This window comes from Dromiciops gliroides, chromosome 6 (genome assembly GCF_019393635.1).
Source record: "Dromiciops gliroides isolate mDroGli1 chromosome 6, mDroGli1.pri, whole genome shotgun sequence".
Lineage (NCBI taxonomy): Eukaryota > Metazoa > Chordata > Mammalia > Microbiotheria > Microbiotheriidae > Dromiciops > Dromiciops gliroides.
In genome coordinates, this window is record NC_057866.1 from 107,003,011 (window position 1) to 107,024,035 (window position 21,025).

General features: G+C 37.0%; 1 protein-coding gene across 1 annotated transcript in view; it reads left to right on the forward strand.

Annotated features, from left to right (window-relative positions):
* The window catches only part of PIK3C2A (phosphatidylinositol-4-phosphate 3-kinase catalytic subunit type 2 alpha), a 134,215-nt gene that overhangs the window by 91,694 nt on the left and 21,496 nt on the right, over positions 1 to 21,025 (forward strand). The window contains 5 exon segments of the mRNA XM_043970563.1: positions 5,950 to 6,054; positions 7,816 to 7,825; positions 7,828 to 7,907; positions 14,393 to 14,420; positions 14,423 to 14,521. Coding sequence (XP_043826498.1) covers positions 5,950 to 6,054; positions 7,816 to 7,825; positions 7,828 to 7,907; positions 14,393 to 14,420; positions 14,423 to 14,521 — 322 coding nt within the window.

The following is a 21,025-nucleotide window of genomic DNA, read 5'->3' on the forward strand; positions in this document are numbered from 1 at the left end:
ATAGCTTCCTGCAGAGGGAGTAGTTTCTGCTGATCTGATTCTGAACTTGGATCATCTCTAGTAGAAACAGCCATTTTGAGGTCTCTCTCCATATGTGAGAATTTCATTTCGAGGTCTCTCTCCATATGTGAGAATTTCCCCCATATCATAACAATGATAATAACAAAAACAATGATAATAACAAAAACAAAAAAAAACCAAAAAAAAATAAAATCCTTAGTCGTATGAACTATGGATGTGGTATTAAAAGGTATTTCAATTGCAGGCATAAAATTTCTACTTATATTAAACGTATTTTCCCAAAGATTCTCACGTATACTATTATACAAAAAACTTTTTGCTGCCTGAATGAGGAAAAAACCAATAATGTTATGAAGGACCATTGAGTAAACTATTCCTCTAAGTCGGGATGTTATGCTGTCCCAATACATTCCGATGAGAAAAATCAAAGGGATAGTAGAATATTCGAGCATCTTGCCCTTTAAACTGGGCTGGCTTTTCTGTTTAAAGCAAGACTCTTAGAGGCTTAAAGTCTTTAAGGGAGATTAGACAAAGGGAAAGTCCGTGGGGGGGGGGGTAATTTGGAAAATCCACCGAATTGGCCGGCTTATGGCCAAACTAGGGAGGGTGGGAGGGTCCTTAAGGTCCCTTCGGGGTCGCCAAACTGTGAGATTTAAAATTGGATATTAGATCATAAATCTCCCCTACTTAACCTTTCCCTTAATTTATCTCCCAAACTAGTAAATGGAAGCAGGTTTTGGTTTTCTAGATAGACCTTTTTATTTATAGTTATGATAGTCACAAGGTGATGTTGGTTAGAAGGATAGGAAAGTAGAAACACAATACAAATCGTCTTAAGTCTAAGCTTAGTCTATATTCCTTATAACAACTCACCAAACCGACAAGGCTACCAACCGACAAGGCCACCTTTTGACAGAGCGAGAGAGTCCCTGCCGCGCCGTCAGGAGTCCCGCCAAGCAGGCAAAAAAGGCTACTTCCGTTCTCTCCACCCCGGAAGTCAAAAAAAAAAACCCGGCAGGCAGTCTGACATGCGCAGCAGGCGGACTGTTCATCTCCTCCCCAAAAGGGTGGTCCTTGAAAAACTGGCGTCTTTCAGTTATCCTAACCGAATGTTAAAAACTTTCATATTTTACCACAAAAGCAAGCATTTCCATAACATAGCATAATTTTTTATTATTATAAAAGTATTTCATTATTTTCCAGTTACATGTAGAGATAATTTTTGACATTGTTTTTTATAAGATTTCTAGTTTCTAATTTTTTCTCCCTCCCTCCCAAAGACAGCAAGTAATCTGGTATAGGTTTATATAGGTACAATCATATTAAACATATTTCTGCATTAGTCATACTGTGAAAGAAGAAATCAGAGCAAAAAGAAAAAACCTCAAAAAAGAAAAAACAACAGCACCAAAAACAAAGAAAATAGTATGGTTCAATCTGATCATATTCCACAGTTCTTTTTTTTTTCTCTGGATTGGAGATCATTTTCCATCATGAGTCCTTTGGAACCTATCTTGTACCGTTGTATTGCTGAGAAGATTCTAGTCTATCTACAGTTGATCAACACATAATGTTAATGATACTGTGTACAATGTTCTTATTCTGCTCATCTCACTCCAGCATCAGTTCATATAAGTCCTTCTAGGTTTTTCTGAAATCCGCCTGCTCATCATTTCTTACAGCACAATAATATTCCATTACATTCATATACCACAACTTGTTTGGGCTCTTCACCAATTGATGGGCAACCCCCTCAATTTCAATTCCTTGCCACCACAAAAAGAGCAGCTATAAATATTTTTGTACATATGGGTCCTTTTCCCTTTTTTTATGATCCTTTGGAAAAAAAAGACCTAATAGTGGTATTGCTGGTTCAAAGGGTATGCACAGCTTTATAGCCCTTAGGGCATAATTCTAATTCTCTAATCAATAGTGATTTAGAGGGCTCAGTGGATAAAGCACCAGCACTGGATTCAGGAGGACCTTAGTTCAAATCTGGCCTCAGACACTGGCACTTACTAGCTGTGTGACCCTGGGCAAGTCACTTAACCCTCATTCCCTCTTCTCCCCCCCCCCAATGATTTAGAGCATTTTTTCATATGGCAATAGATAGCTTTGATTTCTTCATCAGAAAAACTGCCTGTTCATATACTTTGACCATTTCTCAATTGGTGTTAATGACTCGGATTCTTATAAATTTGATTTAGTTCCCAATATATCTTAGAGATCAGGCCTTTATCAGAGTACTAGCTATAAAAATGTTTCCCAGCTTTCTACCAGGAGGGCACTTTCGTTTAGGAAGATCAGGAAGGTTTCATGAAGGAGATATGGTACTGAAACTCTCTCTTGAAGGAACAGAATTCTCTGAGGTATATAGTGAATGTATCCAAGTTTGGGGAGAAGTAGTGCAAAATGTGGAGACAAGAAATGGATTGTCACGAGTGGAGGAATAGAAGAAGGACAGTTTTACAAGGTTATGGACGTGCAAGAGTGGGGAATAATGTGCAGTGAGGCTGGAAAAATAGGTTGGGGCCAAGTTGTATATGTTTTTAAAAGCTAAACAGAGGATTTATACTTTATTTAAAGGGAAGGTCACTGGAGTTATTTGAAGCATCCTACAGCCAAAATCTATATATAAGGAAAACCCTTTGGCCAGAGGTGTGTTAGGATGGATTGGAATGGTAAGAGACCTGAGTCAGGGAGATCAATAGGGGCTTTATTATTGCAGTCTAGGTGAGAAGTGATGAGGGCCTGGACTAAAGTGATGTGATAAGTAGAAAGAAGGGAGCAGATGTGATAAATGTTATAGACCTGTAAATAATAAGATTGGCAACGATTAGAAGTGAGGGGTGAGGGAAGAGCCAAGTTTAGTTCATTATTTAGCCCATCAACATCTTTTTGCATCCTAATTCTGTAATCCAAAGTATTTAGCTGTTTCTTCCAGCTCATTTTAACCCATTATACTCATTTACTTTGATGCTTTCATCCAGTTATTGATTTCAAATGGTGAACAAAGGGCCAGCTAGGTACCTCAGTGGTTAAAGCACTGGCCCTGGGATTCAGGAGTACCTGAGTCAAATCCGCATCAGATACTTGACACTTACTAGGCTGTGTGACCCTGGCAAGTCACGTAACCCCCCATTTGCCTGCAAAAAAAAAGAAAGAAAGAAAAAGACTCTTAAAATAGTATATTCCATGGGGCGGCTAGGTGCGCAGTGGACAAAGCACCGGCCTTGGATTCAGGAGTACCTGAGTTCAATCCGGCTTTCAGACACATAACACTTACTAGCTGTGGACCCTGGGCAAGTCACTTAACCCAATTGCCTCACTAAAAACAAACAAACAAACAAAATAGTATATTCCCTTTACATTTTGTCCACAAGATATCATGAAAGACTTTCCTCACATTATTATTATTATTATATCTATGGTATTTCGTCTATCTACCAATCTAGTATCAGATAGAAAATGAGATCAGTCTGACATAAGTTGTTCTTCGTAAATCTATGCTGCCTTATAGGATTATTCCTTTTTTTAAATGTCTACAAATTACACTTTGTAAGAGATATGTGAATTTTGCTACGAATTGAGACAATCTTATGAAGGCATTACTTTTTCTTTTTCTTTCCTTTCTTCCTCATCCAAATGTTCTTCCCCTATGCCTTATCCCCCCTCCATCCCCTCAGGTTCATAGATTTTCCTATAGGTGCATATCTTTCTAATTTTCTTTTTGATAAAGAATATGAATTTACTACCTACCTCCAACTGAATCTATTCCCTCTTAATAAGTATACCTTTCCATTTCTGTATTCCAGTTTTGGGGGTTTTTGGGGGTTTTTTTTTTGTTTTTTCAGTTTAATGTATTTTATTACCATTTTTCTTGATCACTTCTTAATCTAGACAATTTTAAAATAATAATAAATTAGTTTTCGTTTTTGACATTTGTTTAGGTAAGATTTCCAATTTCAAATTTTTCTCCCTCCCTCCCCCCCCCAGATAGCAGGTAATCTGATATAGGTTTTATATATATATATATATATATATATATATATACATATACACACACACACACATATGAAATAACATTAAACATTTCTGCATTAGTCATGTTATATGAGAATGTATTCCAGTTCTTTGAACCTCTGCATATCAAGTTTGGTGATAACCATAGAGCTATATTTAGTTCATTGCATTAATGTTTCAAATTACTTTTGTTTAGAAACTGCCCTTGGAATATTGATGTGTATGTAGAAGAGACAAAATATAATTTTTGCTATTCTTCTAAGTTATTTTCTCCAGTTCATTACTACAGGGCTTCTTAAACTTTTTCCACTCATGACCTCTTTTCACCCAAGAAATTTTTATGTGACCTCAGGTATATAGATATATTAAAAAAGTATGCATAACCTTTTACTGTTGCCAAATTCTTAGTGAAACTCTCTCCTCTTCCCCCCCACCCCTGTTCAATTACATGACCCCATGTGGGGTCGCAACCCACAATTTAAGAAGCTTTGCATTACTAGACTCTCCATCTATTCTTTCTATGTCATACCTGTAGCTCTTGATAGATTTTCTACCTGAGTCTTTTTTTCCTCATCATTTTGCATTTAAATCCCTGAAGCAAAGGTATCTTTAATAGTCCTCATTGTGTTCTTTCCAATCTTATTTAGAAGTTCTTCATTCATATTTCAGGAAATCTAATTCCATTCTTTTTATTCACACACACACACACACACACACACACACACACACACACACATGTACTTTTTTTGGGCTGGGCAATGAGGGTTAAGTGACTTGCCCAGGGTCACATGGCTAGTAAGTGTCAAGTGTCTGAGGCTGGATTTCAATTCAGGTCCTCTTGAATCCAGGGCCGGTGCTTTATCCACCGTGCCACCTAGCTGCACCCTAATTCCATTCTTTTACATTATTTCTTTTTGTTTTGTCTTGTTTTGTTTTGGTTTAGTGAGGCAGTTGGGTTAAGTGACTTGCCCAGGGTCACACAGCTAGTAAGTGTTAAGTTGGCTGAGGCCAGATTTGAACTCAGGTACTCCTGACTCCAGGGCCAGTGCTCTATCTACTGTGCCACCGAGCTGCCCCTTACATTATTTCTTAACTAGCTTCTTTCATATCTTTATTTTCTTATAAATTTGTACCTCTCACTAATACTCTTAACATATTTCTATTACATATCGTTGTTCAAATAAGATAAACTGAGGCACAAAGTTCTGAGCATGATCAATTTATTAGTAAAGTGCAAAATTGCCAAATAAATAGGATCTGAACTTCCTAAGCAAAGGTAATACCCCAAGGTGGGTAATGGCTACTCTTTTTATAGTTTTTAGGGGAATGCAGAACAAAGACTAGGACTTTCAAGGTAGGGAACAAGGTATGATTGGTTTAAAAGAGTTCATTATCATAAATGATGAATCAGTATGATTGGTTACAGAGCTGAGGCATGGGGGACAATATGAAATGATTAGAAATTGGAATGAGGAAGTAGCAGAAAACTCTTTCCTTCCTTCCCATGACTAAGAAATGTTCATTGTTTGAGTCCACCTGTAAGGTTAGAGATAGCAGACCAGACTTTTCTGGATAACAACCAGACATCTTTGAAGGATAGCTTGGTGGTGTAAAGACACTAGACCAGACTCCCTGGTATCCATCTGCATTCTTCAAGGCTAACAGATTTCCTTGTCACAAGAATAGAATAGTGATTAACAAGAGAACTGGATTTCTAAGTTTAATTCATTACAGGACGGCTGAGTTTCTGAGCTAATTAAATTCAGATACAAAGAATCATGACTTAGGCAATTATAAGACAAAATCGATCAATTTCAAAATTTATAAGTTTCAAATAGTATCAATTAAAAAGTGATACAGAATCAGTCTGATTTCATATACATTTAGATGTATGTCTTTTTATAGGTTGTCCTCCAAAAGAGCATGGAACGTGTACAGTCTTTTTTCTTAAGAAATAAATGTCGTCTCCCTCTCAATCCAAGTCTTGTGGCAAAAGAACTGAATATTAAGGTATGATATAATATACACTTATATGGCACTACATTTTTCAACAGTATAAAGAAGACAGTAGACAGAGGTATGATAATGTAGCTGGCAATCACAGATAAAAAGTTCCTGTACATTTTTAGTCATATCTATTTGTTAATGACCATATAGACCCTGAAGAAATTCAGAGGACCATTTAAAGTCATTCAAAACCAACCATTGAAAAAGACCTGGGGCGGCTAGGTGGCACAGCTGGATAGAGCACCGGCCCTGGATTCAGGAGGACTTGAGTTCAAATCCTCAGAAACTTGACACTTACTAGCTGTGTGACCCTGGGGAAGTCACTTCATCCCAATTGCTTCACCAAAAAAAAAAAAAAGAAAAGAAAAAGTCTTGATAATAATGCAAATATCAAGTCATCCATAAGAATAAAACAAAACAATGAATCCAGTCGAGTACAGGGTCTGAGAACTTTAAAGAACAAATATGTATGACATAAATCAGTTATACTTATTGTTCAAAATATTTAATTTCTTAGTTCAGGACTTAGAAATTCTGCTTCTTGTTGTTGCTTTAAACATTGTGTATAACATGGAATTCCAAGAAGACAAGGAAGGCAAGTATCTTCCTCATACTCGTGTGAATATGATAATATTGTTATATGGCCTTATGTATCTGCAGTGTAATTGATGAAAACCCTAAGAATCATAGATTATTCATAGAATCTCAGAGTTGAAGGGGACCTTAGTATCCTAAATGACAATCTCCTCCACCAGATAACCAACAACTTAGTCTCCTACTCCATTGCTTAGCACAGTACCTGTTTTACATAGTAAGTACTGAATAAATGCTTTTGATTGATTGATAGCCAGCCTTCGTAGGAAGACTTTCAGTGAACAAGTGCACTGTCATTCATGGCAATTCATTCTACTTTTAGATAACTATAGTTGTTCATTTTGTTTGTTTGTTTGTTTGTTTTTTTGTTTGTTTGTTTTTGGCGGGGCAATGGGGGTTAAGTGACTTGCCCAGGGTCACACAGCTAGTAAGTGTCAAGTGTCTGAGGCCGGATTTGAACTCAGGTACTCCTGAATCCAAGGCCGGTGCTTTATCCACTGCACCACCTAGCTGCCCCCTAGTTGTTCATTTTTATTTAATCAAACCTAAATGTGCCTATTTGAAACTTCTAATTATTGCTTTTAGAGTACAGAATTTAATACAGTACCTATACCATTTTGATTTAGCATGGTAACTATACAATGTTAAAATCTAGTGTGGCAGCTAGGTGGCGCAGTGGGATAGAACATCGGCCCCTGGAGTCAGGAGGACCTGAGTTCAAATTCGACCTCAGACACTTGACACTAGCTGTGTGACCTTAGGCAAGTCACTTAACCCCAATTGTCACCTCAGCCCCCCACCCCCAGTTTGTGTGTCTAAGTTGTATAAACAGAGTTTCATAAAAAGTATTGTTACCTTGAGGATTTTTTCCAACTGAGTTCATAGATTTATATGAGCTTTTTTACTTTTTAAATGTCTGGATTTTAAGGGGAAAAAAAGATTATCAGAGACCTTCTTGTTACATAGTAAGGTGACTGCATTTATTTGGGAATGTTCATGACTAAAGCTCTGCCTTTCTCCATTCAATCTTTTTAGTATGCAGACACTTATTAATTACTCTCATTGGTGCCATGACTTAAAGGCACACGTAAAGGGAAAATGCCCTAGTGTGGTTTTATAAACTATTCCTGTAATTAATATTCCCGTATTTAATGCACGTTATCTTTGCAGATGTGTTCCTTCTCAGTTCTAATGCAGTTCCCCTGAAAATCACAATGGTGAATGCTGATCCTTTAGGGGAGGAAATCAATGTCATGTTCAAGGTAAGAATTTCTTCTTTCTTGGGAAAAAATTGAGGAAATGAGTGTTTTATTTTTATAGTTATATTTCCTAAACTCTTCTTAAATGCTGTTCATTTAGTGTATCATGGGTTCCCTTAGCTTCATTTATATTTTCTTTCTTTAGTTCTTCTTTAAGTTATAATGGAGCAAAATTACTTTGTGCTAGCAGTGCCTTTGGATTCTACCCCATTCTATAAGCTACCTTGTTGTCGATGTATCTCATCTTCATTACTCCTTGATTAAGGCTTCTAGTGTTCATAGACCCAGTCACACAAGAGGAAAAGAAATGAAGAGAACATCCCAGAGCAGGCTTTCCTTGCGAGAACACTCTAGCTAGGCTGCAGCCCTGGTATCCATGGTGGAAAATGGTGGCTAAGCTATTAGGCCATGGCAGAGAGTATTTATGTACAAATATTTAAGATTTATATGGAATGCATTAGGCTAACACAGAATCAGCAGTATCCTAAATGGTGATTTGATGATTTTTGTTAAAACAAATTTTATCTATAAATATTTTTAGAATAACTAAATCTAGGACTTTGGAGAGCACTGCATATTAGAAAGTCTAAAATAATTTTGTCTTTGAAATTACACATCCCAGATTGTCTCATGCATAGAGTGGAACAAAGCTCCACATAACCAGAAATAACCTCAGAAAGAACAATGGCAGCCACAGTGAGCCTCAGTTAGAATGTTTACAGATTGTGAGAGTTGTGAGTTAACCCTGAGAGGCTACACATTTTCTAGTGAAGAACAAAAGCATAGAGGGAATAGGTTTGGTTGTTGTCTGTGGAAACACAAGTATTGTCATTGAACTCATAATGCCCATCCTGGTAAAAGTACCGATATAGGAGGCAGAGATGTAGTGGGGTAAAAACAATTGCAACTAATGAGAGTAGGAAGAAGACACCAATCAATTTTTCATGACTTCAAAATAAGACAAGACTCTGACTAGTAATAGAGAAGAAAAGCAGTTGTAAGATGATATGATGATATCTGTGATTTAATTTTCCATTAAGAGAAATTTAGGTAGTAACATTAACAAAGGAAAATTTAAAATGATGGAAGATGTATTTTCTAATTTGTGCATTCTCCAGAAACATTTCCTTTCAACTTAAACTGATAATTTTTTAATGGGTAGACTCTTTTATTTTCTACCTTGAATTTTGTAGAGGTACACAACGTAGTAAAATGAATTGGCCCAGTTTAAAAAAAAAAGCTTTTAGTCGTGTTAATCCATTGAGGAGGGAAAACAGATCAAAACTCTCTGTCTCCATCTCTACACAAACACACACATAAAGTTGCAAAATAGTCATAATTAAGATATAGTCCTGATCAAATATCAGTAGAACAAACATGTGCTGACAGTAATACATTTTAAAGGCACTCGGAAATTATTTGCCAAGATATCTCAAAGACAACGAATGTTCCAAAAGAGTAGAATGATTTGAAATAACTTTTTTGGAGGGGTTTTACTGCAGGGAGCACAACTGAGAATTTAATAGTAAGTACCAATTTACTTTATCTCAAATCTTTTTAGTCTGCGCATACATTGAGGTTATCCTAGATAGAAACACACAAAGGAAACCATCAGACACTGCAGACCATCTGTGGAAGACTGCTTCATTATGGCCACATTACTGTGAGAACTAAAGAATATATAATTTCACTGTTTATACATTCCAACAAAATATTTTATTCTTTAAACACTTTCTTCAAAGTTTTTCCTATAAATATTATTAAAATCATGTAAGGTTCGAGGCAGATGAACCATGATGGTGGAATAGGAGGAAGTAGAACTGAGCTTCCCCTCCCCCAGGGCAACTTCTTCACACAGATCCAGAAAATGCATCCAAGATTAAACTCTGATGGGGAAATAAAAGGAAAAGTCACTGTGACTCATTTTTCCATTCCAAATTGGCATAAGGAAATAGGGAAGTTTATAGACACTGGAGAAAGTATTTGGCTAGTTTTGTGAAGCATCATCCAGGTAGAGGCTTTGTGCCCAGGCATTACAGGGTCTCAGACCTATAATGTGGCAGGGTGTGGGAAGTGGTACCAAATGGCAGCTTTGTCACTAACTGTACAATTCCATGTCACTGATCCATCAGGATCTGAGAAAGGAATCTGAAACCAGGAGTGGCATTTCAGGGTAAGGAGTAGTTGCAGGCCATAACCTCTGTCCTGAGAAAGGTACAGAATCAAGTATAGAAACTTTCAGTAGTGGTGTGGCTTATACCCAGGCACAGAGTAGGGACTCAGTTCCAGCATCTAACCACATCTGAAGCCTACAGAAAGGTAACTTAGAACAGAAACTGGAGACCAAAGGGAAGCCTACAGTTCTGTCAGTCTGATACAATGGCATTTCCCAGATGGCTGACAGGGGCTGAGTATAGTGGTATTTACTGTTGTTCAAATCCAAACCCAGATCAGGAATTTGTAGAATTTAGACCACAGAGGCAGTAGTCAGATTTTGCGTTAGATCAGACCACTTTGGAAGCTCTGAAGAGTTGGTCTGAGATCCTGGAATAATGCAAAACTAGGTACCCAAAGAAAGCAGCAATAGAACCAGCCCAAACCTTCCTTCCAGAAGTACACAGAACTCAGCCCTAATGTCAAGTTTGAAGTAGTAAGTATGCTGGAAGACTGGGCAAACAAAAAAATAACCCAATCATAAAGAGCTAGTGTTGTGGTAGGGGAGCTCAAGACACAAACTCAGAAGATAATGATTCCAAAACGTCATATTTCAAGAAATCTTAAAAAGAAAACTGTTTTTTAAAAAAGTCAAATGAGAATTTTATGGGGGCAGCTAGGTTGCGCAGTGAATAAAGCACTGGCCCTGGATTTAGGAGGACCTGAGTTCAAATCCGGCCTCAAACATTTGACACTCACTAGCTGTGTGACTCTGGGCAAGTCACTTAACCCCCATTGCTCCGCCAAAAAAAAAAAAAGTCAAATGAAAAGAAAACTGTACAAATCTCTTCAAACCAGAGGACAAAACGGAAATAAATCTGTCACTTTATAAAAGAATCTCCAAATAAAACTTCAAGGAATATTTTAGCCAAAATCCAGAGCTTCCAGGTCAAAGAAAAAATACTGCAAGCTGCCAGAAAGAATTCCAAGTACTAATGAGCCACCATCAGCCACACACGATAGGGCAGCAGACCCCCAAAAGGAGTAGAGAGCTTTGGAATACAATATTCCAGAAGGCAAAAGTTCTGGGTTTATAGCCAAGAAAAACTTCACCCAGTGAAACTGAGTATAATACTGTAGGGAGAAAAAAATGGGCCTTTAATAAAGTAAAAGGCTTACAAGCATGCCTGATGAAAATACAGAGCTGCAGAAACACTTTGAAGTTCAAACACCTGAATTAAGAGCAACACAAGGGAAACACTAATGATAAAGTACTAAGCAAGAATAGACTGCTTATATTCAAATATATGATACATATATCTACTTTGAACCCTGTCATCATCAGGGGTTCATAAAGGGAGTCTAATCAGACAGGGCCTGGGAGTGCTTCTATTATGCCTTGATATCTTAAGAGAAGATTGGAAAAAGAGGAGAAGAAACTTTTTTTGTGGGTGCAGGATAGGTTAGCGAAAATTATCTCACCTAATCACTGTGAATAAATATACATTTGTACAAACAGAAGTGTGGGAGAGTAGCTGACTCTTGAGCTTCAGTCATTTGAACTAGTCCAAGGAAAGAGGAATACACACAGAACTGAATACAGATACATTTCATTGAATAAGGAAGGAGGAGGAAAGGGAAAAAAGAGGGGTTTTAAGGGAGGCTAGATTAAGAGAGGCAGTACAATCCTAGGCAGTACAAACTCTAAGAAGATACAAAAATATTTTTAGCTCTTTTTGAGGTGGCAGAGAATGAAAATCTGACAGAGTGCCCATTAATTTGGGGAATAGCTGAACAAATGATGGTATATAAATGTCATGGAATTCTATTGCAATATAAGAAATGTAATGAGAATGGTTTCAGAGAAACCTGGAAGACTTGTGTGAACCTACTACAGAGTGAAATGAACAAATTCAAGGAAACAATTTATACAGTGACAGCAGTATTCTAAAGGCAAGCAACTTTGAAAGAATTAAGAACTCTTATCAGTGTAATCACCAAACATGATTTCAGAGGATGAATGATAAAACATATTACCCATCTCCTGCACTTAGAGTATAGAATAAGACATATATTTTTTGGACATGGCCAGTGTAGGAATTTGTTTTGTTTGACTGAATGTGTTTATGATGGGTTTTTTCTTTTGTTCTTAATGGAGGCAAGGAGAAAAAAAGAAAATTTTTGCTGAAAGAAACGTGAATTTAAAACCATCATATAAATTTCTGTAACTTCGGGGAGAATTTCATTCAGCAATATCACTGAGCATCATCATTAAGTCAAATAAATGTTTGTCTTCCACTTTATTTTTCTTATGTGAGTTGTTAGAGTGTTCTTTTTTATGCATTTGTCAATTTCATTAAGTAGGTTTGGCAGTATTTTGGATATTTGTTCCTTACAGTGTTGTCTGTGAACGAGAACACTTAAGAATTTCACCATCAATAGGGAATTCTTCTTTTGTTTAGATTTTGTGCAGGAGATATTCCTTGATTCTGGCAAAAAGAAAAACAAATGTTAGGTGGACATAACTTCAAATCAGCAAAACCATAATCTTATAAAATCCAAAATTATAAATAATCCAAAGCAGAAAGATGGGTGGTAAACAAACATTAGCTGACTTCAGCGAAGTTCCATTGAATTCTGTGTAATGGTTTGCAGGGTAATGAGAAATTTTTTTTTTTTAAAGTGAGGCAGTTGGGGTTAAATGACTTGCCCAGGGTCACACAGCTAGTAAGTGTTAAGTGTCTGAGGCCGGATTTGAACTCAGGTCCTCCTGACTCTAGGGCCGGTGCTCTATCCGGTGCACCACCTAGCTGCTCCTGTAATGAGAAATTCTTGAGGTCGTGGTCATGTATTAGAATAAGAATAAGTGGATAGACCATAAGATGTTAAAATAAAAGGAAGACCTTCTGCATGAGCAGAAGCCTCCTTGGAAATGTACAAACAACATTTGCACAATATTGGAAGTCGTAAAGGGGATTGTAGATTTAGAACTGGAAGCTGTTTAGAAACCATCAAGTTCAAATCCTTAATTCATACTCTGTCAGGTGAGTACCTTGAGATCTAGAAAGAGCTTGCCCAAGGTTACATACGTAGTAAGTTGAAGAACTATGATTTGAGCCTAGGTCATCTGTTTCTAAATTATTTTTTTCTATCACACATTAAGTATCTGCCAAAGTACTTTACAGGAACCTTTGTTGTCGTAAATTGTCATAGATTTAGAGCTAAATAAGAACTTGCAGGTCACCTAGTTCTACCCCCTCATTTAAAAATGAGAAAACTGAGACCAGAGGGTTAATTTTCTCAAGGGGCACCAATGTTTGAACTTCCAAATCGATTTATTTTACACTACACCAAGTTTAGCAATTTTCATAATTTTAACTAGAAAATGTTAATTACGCAGGAGTCTGTCTATCCATATGTTATAAAATAGTAGGTGTTTGGAAATAGGAACGTACCTTACAAATTTATACAGAAATGATACTTGATCCTTTAGTAAGGGCCCATGGTACACATTTTCATTGAGAATAAAAAAATAACATTTGAACTTTGTTCATAGACTTTACCCTTTATTGCTACCTTACCCATCTATGGAACCACAGCTCCTTCCCTGAATCGTGCACTCAGTTTCTTTTTTCTTATTATCTCATTCTCAGCAGGACATCATTCTTTATCCATGAAGGAATTCTTATATGATCTGATGGGTAGACCCACTGCTTTTCCTGACTTTACTTTAAGAAATAAACACATTTTTTAAAAATGAATTTGAAATTATCAACAGTAATTGTCAACAAAAATGAAAAACAAAATAAAATTACAAAACAAGGGGCAAATTCTAGGCTTTAACAGGAGAACCAAATAGTATAAGCAACACAAAGCAAAGAAAAATACTTTTCTTGTGTCTCTCCTATCAGTCTTGGCTCAAAGTTCTGCCTGCTTTGTGCCTCTTATTCTCCTTTCCCTTCTCCTTTAAAAGAAGCTTCAAAGATAAAAGCTTTTGTGAGTTTTCAAGGGTGTTTTTGCATATTTATAAAAAAATTATTCATAGAAACTATAGATTGAAATAGGTAAAGAATTATTTATCTCTCTTATTTGGTCTGGATGATCAAATCTAGATTAATGCTACTTGTTATGCTGAGTCTTATAGAAGAATTAAAGACATTCTCTTTGTCTCTTCCCTTCATTGTCCTTGGACTAGTTGTAAAATCCTGGGGAAAGCTTATTTAAAAAAACAAAACAAAAAAACCACAATTTCTAAGTGAATTCTCTCAGCTTTTAAGAGTATAATCTATTAAGACTTCTAAAAAAGTGGTCCCTTTATTTCTTTTCATTTAAAGGTTGGTGAAGATCTACGGCAAGATATGTTGGCTTACAAATGATAAAGATTATGGATAAGAACTGGCTAAAGGAGGGGACTGGATCTGAGAATGGTCATTTCAAGTGTCTTTCAACAGGCAAAGATAGAGGTGAAATTGCTAGTTTATATCTGATGTCACATTTTCCTATTTCTGTAAGATCTCATAATTTATCTATATATTAGTCTTCTGTTCTTTATATTTGGATTTCTTTTACCCAAAGAAATCTAAAAACAGGTATAATCTCTTAAATAAAAAACTGAGTAGGAATGTGTTTAGCTCAGTGAAATGAGTATATTATATCTGAGAATTTTGTGCTCAGTTGCTTTATATTTACAAGTTAAATGTTTTTGACACTTGATCTGTACAAAAGACAGTATCAGTTTTTGTAAGGTCTTTATATTCCACAGGCAAAAAGCGTGTTTTCTCGTTTTACTCGTCTAATTTGTTACTCCCGATTCTGTTTTCTTCACACCTGTGAAAATGATTCGCTGTTCTAGCTCACATAGATTTCTGAGCCTGAAACCTGAAGTATTTGTCTTATCTATCTAACATCGTCATCTTTCTTTTTTTTACTCAATTCTGTCCTCAAAAAGGTACCGGTTGTCTGTCTTGGATGTGCTCCTGCGGGACCCGACCTACTATCTTGTGCTAAAGTACTTCTTTTTCGTGTTAATTCCACATTTGTTATTGTCAAGATTGTTGGTCTTCCAGTCTTTCAACTGCAGAAATGGTTCTCTCATAGGGTCCTAGTTACCAAATCAAATTACATTTTCTGTTTTATTCTCCATGTTTTCTTGTTACAATTGAAGATTGTTGACAACCCCTCATTCTAGAAACGTATTTCTTTCTTCTCTTTTCTGATACCACTGTGTTTGGATACTTTTCTATCTTTCTGTTCATTCTTTCTTTCTCTTGTACAATGTTCTTTTTTCTTCTCATGCCTCCAGAATATGGAAGTTTCTAGTAGTTTCAAGTCTTTCTTCTTCAATTTGACAAATCTCTTAATCTCTTGAACATGGACATAATATATCATCTATCTCATATTATGTAAACATGAATACAATAATAAATGCAAGTCATTTAAAGTACCTGCTTATTTATGTATGAAGCATTTGCTCTACTAAATCATAGTCTAGTTGAGGTTTCTTTCTCCCTCAAAGAATTTGAGTATGGAAACACAGGTAACTAAAGTATGACTGTGAGACTCTGATTGTAGTGTCAAACACAGAAATGACGACATTCAGAAGGAGTAAGTCTTAGGTGAAAAGATCACAAGTTCAGTTTCGGAGCTGTTTAATTTGAAAAGAGAGGTCACATGACATGCACATTTGGTAGGGGCGGGTGTGTGTATTGGAGTTATGATGAGATTGCCATGAAGAAGAGTGAAGTCAAAGAAGAGAAGAGGTAAAAGTCAAGAACCAATAGAATAGAAATTTGAGGGCAGAGACTGCTTTTGTTTTTGTCTTTGAATTCTCAGTATCTATCACAGTGCCTTCTGTATATTAGGCATTTAATTTGATATTCTGCAGCTTTGAGTTTATGCATTGTTTCAATTAATTTTTGGTTGATTCATTAGCTAGCCCATAATATCACTTGCATAAAATGAGTTTTATTTCCTCTGTGTTTATTACCACAATTTCTTTTCCATGTCTGATTGCTATAGTTAGGATTTCTAGCACTATGTTAATTAGTAGGGGTGATAATGGGCACCTTTGTTGCTTTATATCTGGTCTTTTTGGAAAGGCCTTTTACCTTTATTCCTGGTATATATCGAGTTTGTTTTTTTGTGGGGGCAATGAGGGTTATGTGACTTGCCAGATCTCACAGCTAGTAAGTGTCAAGTGTCGGAGGCATATTTGACACTCAGGTCCTTCTCTAATCCAGGGCCGGTGCGTCTATCCACCGAGCCACAGTAGCTGTCCCTCATGTTTGGTTTTGAAATTGTTATGCAATTGTTGGTGAGCGGTGAACTGATCCAACCATTCTGGAGAGACAATTTGGTATTATGCCAAAGGGCGATTAAGCCCTGAGCAGGAGGAGTTCTGAGTAACCTGGAGGGTCGTACCGTGAGCGGATGATGAGTGAGATGAGCAGAACCAGAAGTTCATTGTCCACAGTATCATCAACATTGAGTGTGGACGCTATCTGTGATGGACTATATTCTTCTCACCAATGCAATGGGTACAGAAGAGTTTCCAGGGAACTCATGATAGAAGAGGATCTCCAAATCCAAGAAAAAAAAAAAAAGAACTGTGGAGTATAGATGCTGAATGAACCATACTATTTCTTTTGTTTTGGGTGCTGTTGTTTTTTTTTTCTATTTTGAGGTTTTGCATCACTGCTCTGATTTTTTCTCTTGTAACAAGATTAATGCAGAAATAGGATTAATGTTATGTGTATGTATATATATGTGTGTGTGTATAGATATAGATATAGATGTGTGTATAGATATATAGATATAACCTATGTCAGATTGCCTGCTGTCTTGGGGAGGGTGGGGAGGGAAGGAGAAAAATCTGAAATTGTGAAGCTTGTATGGGCAGAAGTTGAGAACTATCTTTACATGTAACGGAAAAAATAAAATACCTTATATGTAAAAAAAAAAATTATACAAGTGATATTATGGCTAGATAATGAATCCTAAAAATTCCTAAAAAACCAAAAATTAGTTGAAACATCCACATTTGGGGTCAAAAGAGGTTGGAGTACTTAGCCAAATAAGTAAGTAAAGTAGACACAAAAGCAGTAAATGGAGAATCCAAAGGATTGTTGTGTCTTCGAAGTTAACTGAACAGATTGTCATTAAGAAGGAATAGTTAGTGAATCAAAAAGCATTTATTAAATGCCTTCTATTCTCCAGGTACTAGACTCTGGGAATAAAAGGACAAGATTAAAAAGTCCCTATTCTAAAGGATATTAAATTCCATCAGGAAAGACAATGGGTACACATAGATCTAGCTACAAAAAGATATACAAACATAAATACAGAGTAATGTTGGGAAGGAGGAACCAACAGCTAGAGAGATCAGGAAAGGCTCATTTAAAAAGGTGGCATTGTGAGCTAGGCTTTGAGAGAAATTAGATTTTAAGAGGCAGTCACCAATTATCTATTATGTACCTACTGTGTTCCAAGGAACTGTGGTGTAGACTCTAGGGAATACAAGTACAAAAAATGAAACCATCTCTTTACACTGAGATTACATTGAAATGGAGTCAAGTCTTCACTATATACATCCTAACTATAAAGCTAAGAAATACGTACACACATATAAAGCCTTTAAATATAAGAGGGTGGGATTTAGTATCTGGGTGGATCATGAAAACCTTCATGTAGAACATGGTGTCTGAGCAGCATCTTAATGGGAAAAGAGGGGTTATGAAGTGGAGGTAAGGATGGAGTGCATTTCAGGAGGATGGTCAGTGCAGAAGCATGGAGCTAGGCATGCAGTGTAAGTGAAGGACAACGAGATAGTCCATTTGTCTGGACCACAGAGTGAAGGAGAGGAAATAATCTCCACTGAAATGGACAGGTAGGATGGGATCAGGTTATGTAAGACTTTAGAAACCAAACAGCGGAGTTTATATTTTATTTGAGAAGGAATAGGAAGCTAATGATGGGTTAAGGAGGGGAGTAACATAGTAAGATCAGTGCATAAGAAAAATTACTTTGGAATCCATGTCACTTAAGTCAGCAAACATTTAAGTGCCTATACTATATGCCAAGCACTGTGTTATGTATTTGTGTAGATAGATGGTAGTGATGAGAGACAGAGGTAGAGAGAACAGTTAGGAACCCCTCTCCTAAAGCTGATAAGGGCCTGAAGCAAGGTGTTTAACTGTGTGAATAGAAATAATATGTCAAATGTGAAAGATACTGTAAAGGTGGAAATGGCAACATTTGGCAATTGATTTTGATTAGTAAGTGATGGTAAGCAATTAAGGTTAATGCCAAGATTGCAAACCTGAAGCATTGGGAGGATACTGTTGCCTTCTAAAGAAAGAGAAGTTTGGGAGGATTATAGGGAAAGATAATGAATTCAGGGTCTCTGGGACATGCACTTTAAATATACAATAATAAACTTGTATTGTGGGACATAAGTTTGAAGGAAAGGCTGGGGCTGCATATTACCTGCATAGAGATCATAATTAAACCCAGAAGAGCAGAAATGAGGAAGAACTGCAGTCAGAGTATGAGGCACAGGACATCCTGTGCAAAGGCATGGGGGGGGGGGGCAGGTAATATTGTGTGAGAAATATTTTGGCTGGACCATAGAAATAATGAGAGAGGACTAATATATAATAATGCTGGAAAGATAGGCTGGAGCCCTGTTATAAAAGGCTTTAAATGACAAGAGGAGTTTATATTTGATCTTGGAGGATAATGAAGGAATTTCTAAAGTTAATTATTGAGCAAGGGGTGACACTGTCAGAACTATGTCACAGAAATTGATTGTGGCATCTCTATGAGGGATAGATTAGAAAGGGGAGTATTTTGAGGCAGGGAGACCAATTTGGAAACTATTACCATTGTCCAGGTGAGAAGTGATGAGGGTTGAATGAGGATGGTGGCCATGTAAGTGGAAAGGAGGAGTTGATTGTGAAGATGACAAGGAGGAGGATGATGGCTAAAATCTATCTTTGGATTGGTAATTAGGAAAGGAGCCTTGATTAAGTACCTGCTATGATACTTCCTCTCCACTATGAAATTGTTGTTATTGTTGAGTCATTTCAATAGTGAACCCGTTGGGGTTTTCTTGGCAAAGATGCTAGAGTGATTTACTATTTACTTCTCAGCTCATTTTACAGATGAGGAAACTGAGGTAAACTGGGTTAAGGTGACTTGTCCAGGGCCAGCCAGCTAGTAAATGTCTGAGACCGAGATTTGAACTGGAGAAGATGAGTTCAAGTGAAGTTTTCCTGTCCCTTATCCTGGCATTCTTTGCACTGTACAATGTAGCTCTCCCTCCTAGGAGATACATTATGTAAAACAGAAGCAAGATCATTTAAAGAAAAAGACAGGGGAAAGGCTTTTTGGAACAAGTGACACCTGAGCTTGCACCTTGAAGAAAGAATTCTAGGAAGGAGAGATGAGAAGTAATATGGTCCATGTATGTGCAGAGGCATAACATTAGGAAAACAGAATGCCAAGGTCAGAAACAGATCATTTGCTAGATGTTGAAGGGAGTCAAAGGAAGCAGAATACAGAATAAGTCTAGAAGGGTAGCTAGACCCAGGCTATATTTTATCTTAGAATATATGAAGAGCCACTAGAGATTATTGAGTAAAGGGATAACATGCTCAGACCTCCATTTGAGGAAGATTATCTTGGCAATTTCTGGAGGATAAAGTATAAAAGTAAGAAGCTAGAAGCAAAGGTTTTGGTAAAGGTACAAATAAGAGATGATGAGTGCCTAGAGTAGGGTATTGTGAGTGAAGAAAAGGACTTGGGGGCAGCTAGGTGGCACAGTGGATAAAGCACCAGCCATGGATTCAGGAGGACCTGAGTTCAAATTAGGTCTGACACTTGACACTTACTAAAACTGTGTGACGTTGGGCAAGTCACTTAACCCTCATTGCCCTGCAAAAGAAAAGAAAAGGACCTAAATACAAAAGATTTTGTGGGAATTAAGATTCAGCAACCAAATGAATTATAAAGGATGAGAAGAGTAGAGAAAGCATCCTTTTCTCTACTGTGACACTGATGACACTGTGGTTGAGAACTTGGATGACTAGAAGCTTGGTAGCAATAATATTAATAATAATAGTTGGATTGTAATCAGCTGGAATAAAACGATGGAATAATAATAATAAGTAGCATTTATATAATACTGTAAAGAATTGTTATTTGAGGTTTTTATGGCCCCATCTTTTGGCTAGATTGTTTTTAAAAAACCTCGGCAGGCGCACTGGCCTCTGGGGCTCTGCAAACCGCACGGTGCTCCACCCATTGGTTATAGCCGTCGCCATGGTGCTGGTTCCTCAGGTCATCACCACTCTTGGACACCTACATGGGCCTGGCAAAATTATAATGATTGGAAGCGTAGTGAGGGTAGTCATGTGACTGTCAGAGCAGCCAGCCAATTGGCTGGGGGCTGTCTGGGGTATGCTGGGAAGAAGGGAGGAGATTCACCATTCTAGCTTGAAGCTGGAAGCCAGCTAAATTATAGTGGGCTGTGTGAATTTTTACTCACTAACTCACTAATCACAATAGTTTTACCAAAGGTCAGATATTCCAGACCTGAGTGGATTAAGTTCCTGTGTCCTGTCTCTGTAGGCCTGGAGGAACTAGCTACAAGGTTTCAATAAAATGCTCGGGATGTATAAATGGAAGCTTGGGTCTTTGGAGGTATAGAATAAAAAGCACTTTATTGAAAAGTTAAGATTACCACGGTAAAATCATTATCTTTAAGCAGTTATCACAGGCCGTCCAACTGATATTTTCAGTATCTTCACTTTCACCATGAAACTTTAAAAAGATTTAATTAATAATAATAACACAACAAAAGCAATTTTGGTTATGTTTCTATTCTACCAATAGTTGGAAATGATATCTGTAAGCCATATATACAATATGCTAGATTCTGTCATCTTTTAGATATCTCTGCTTACCGA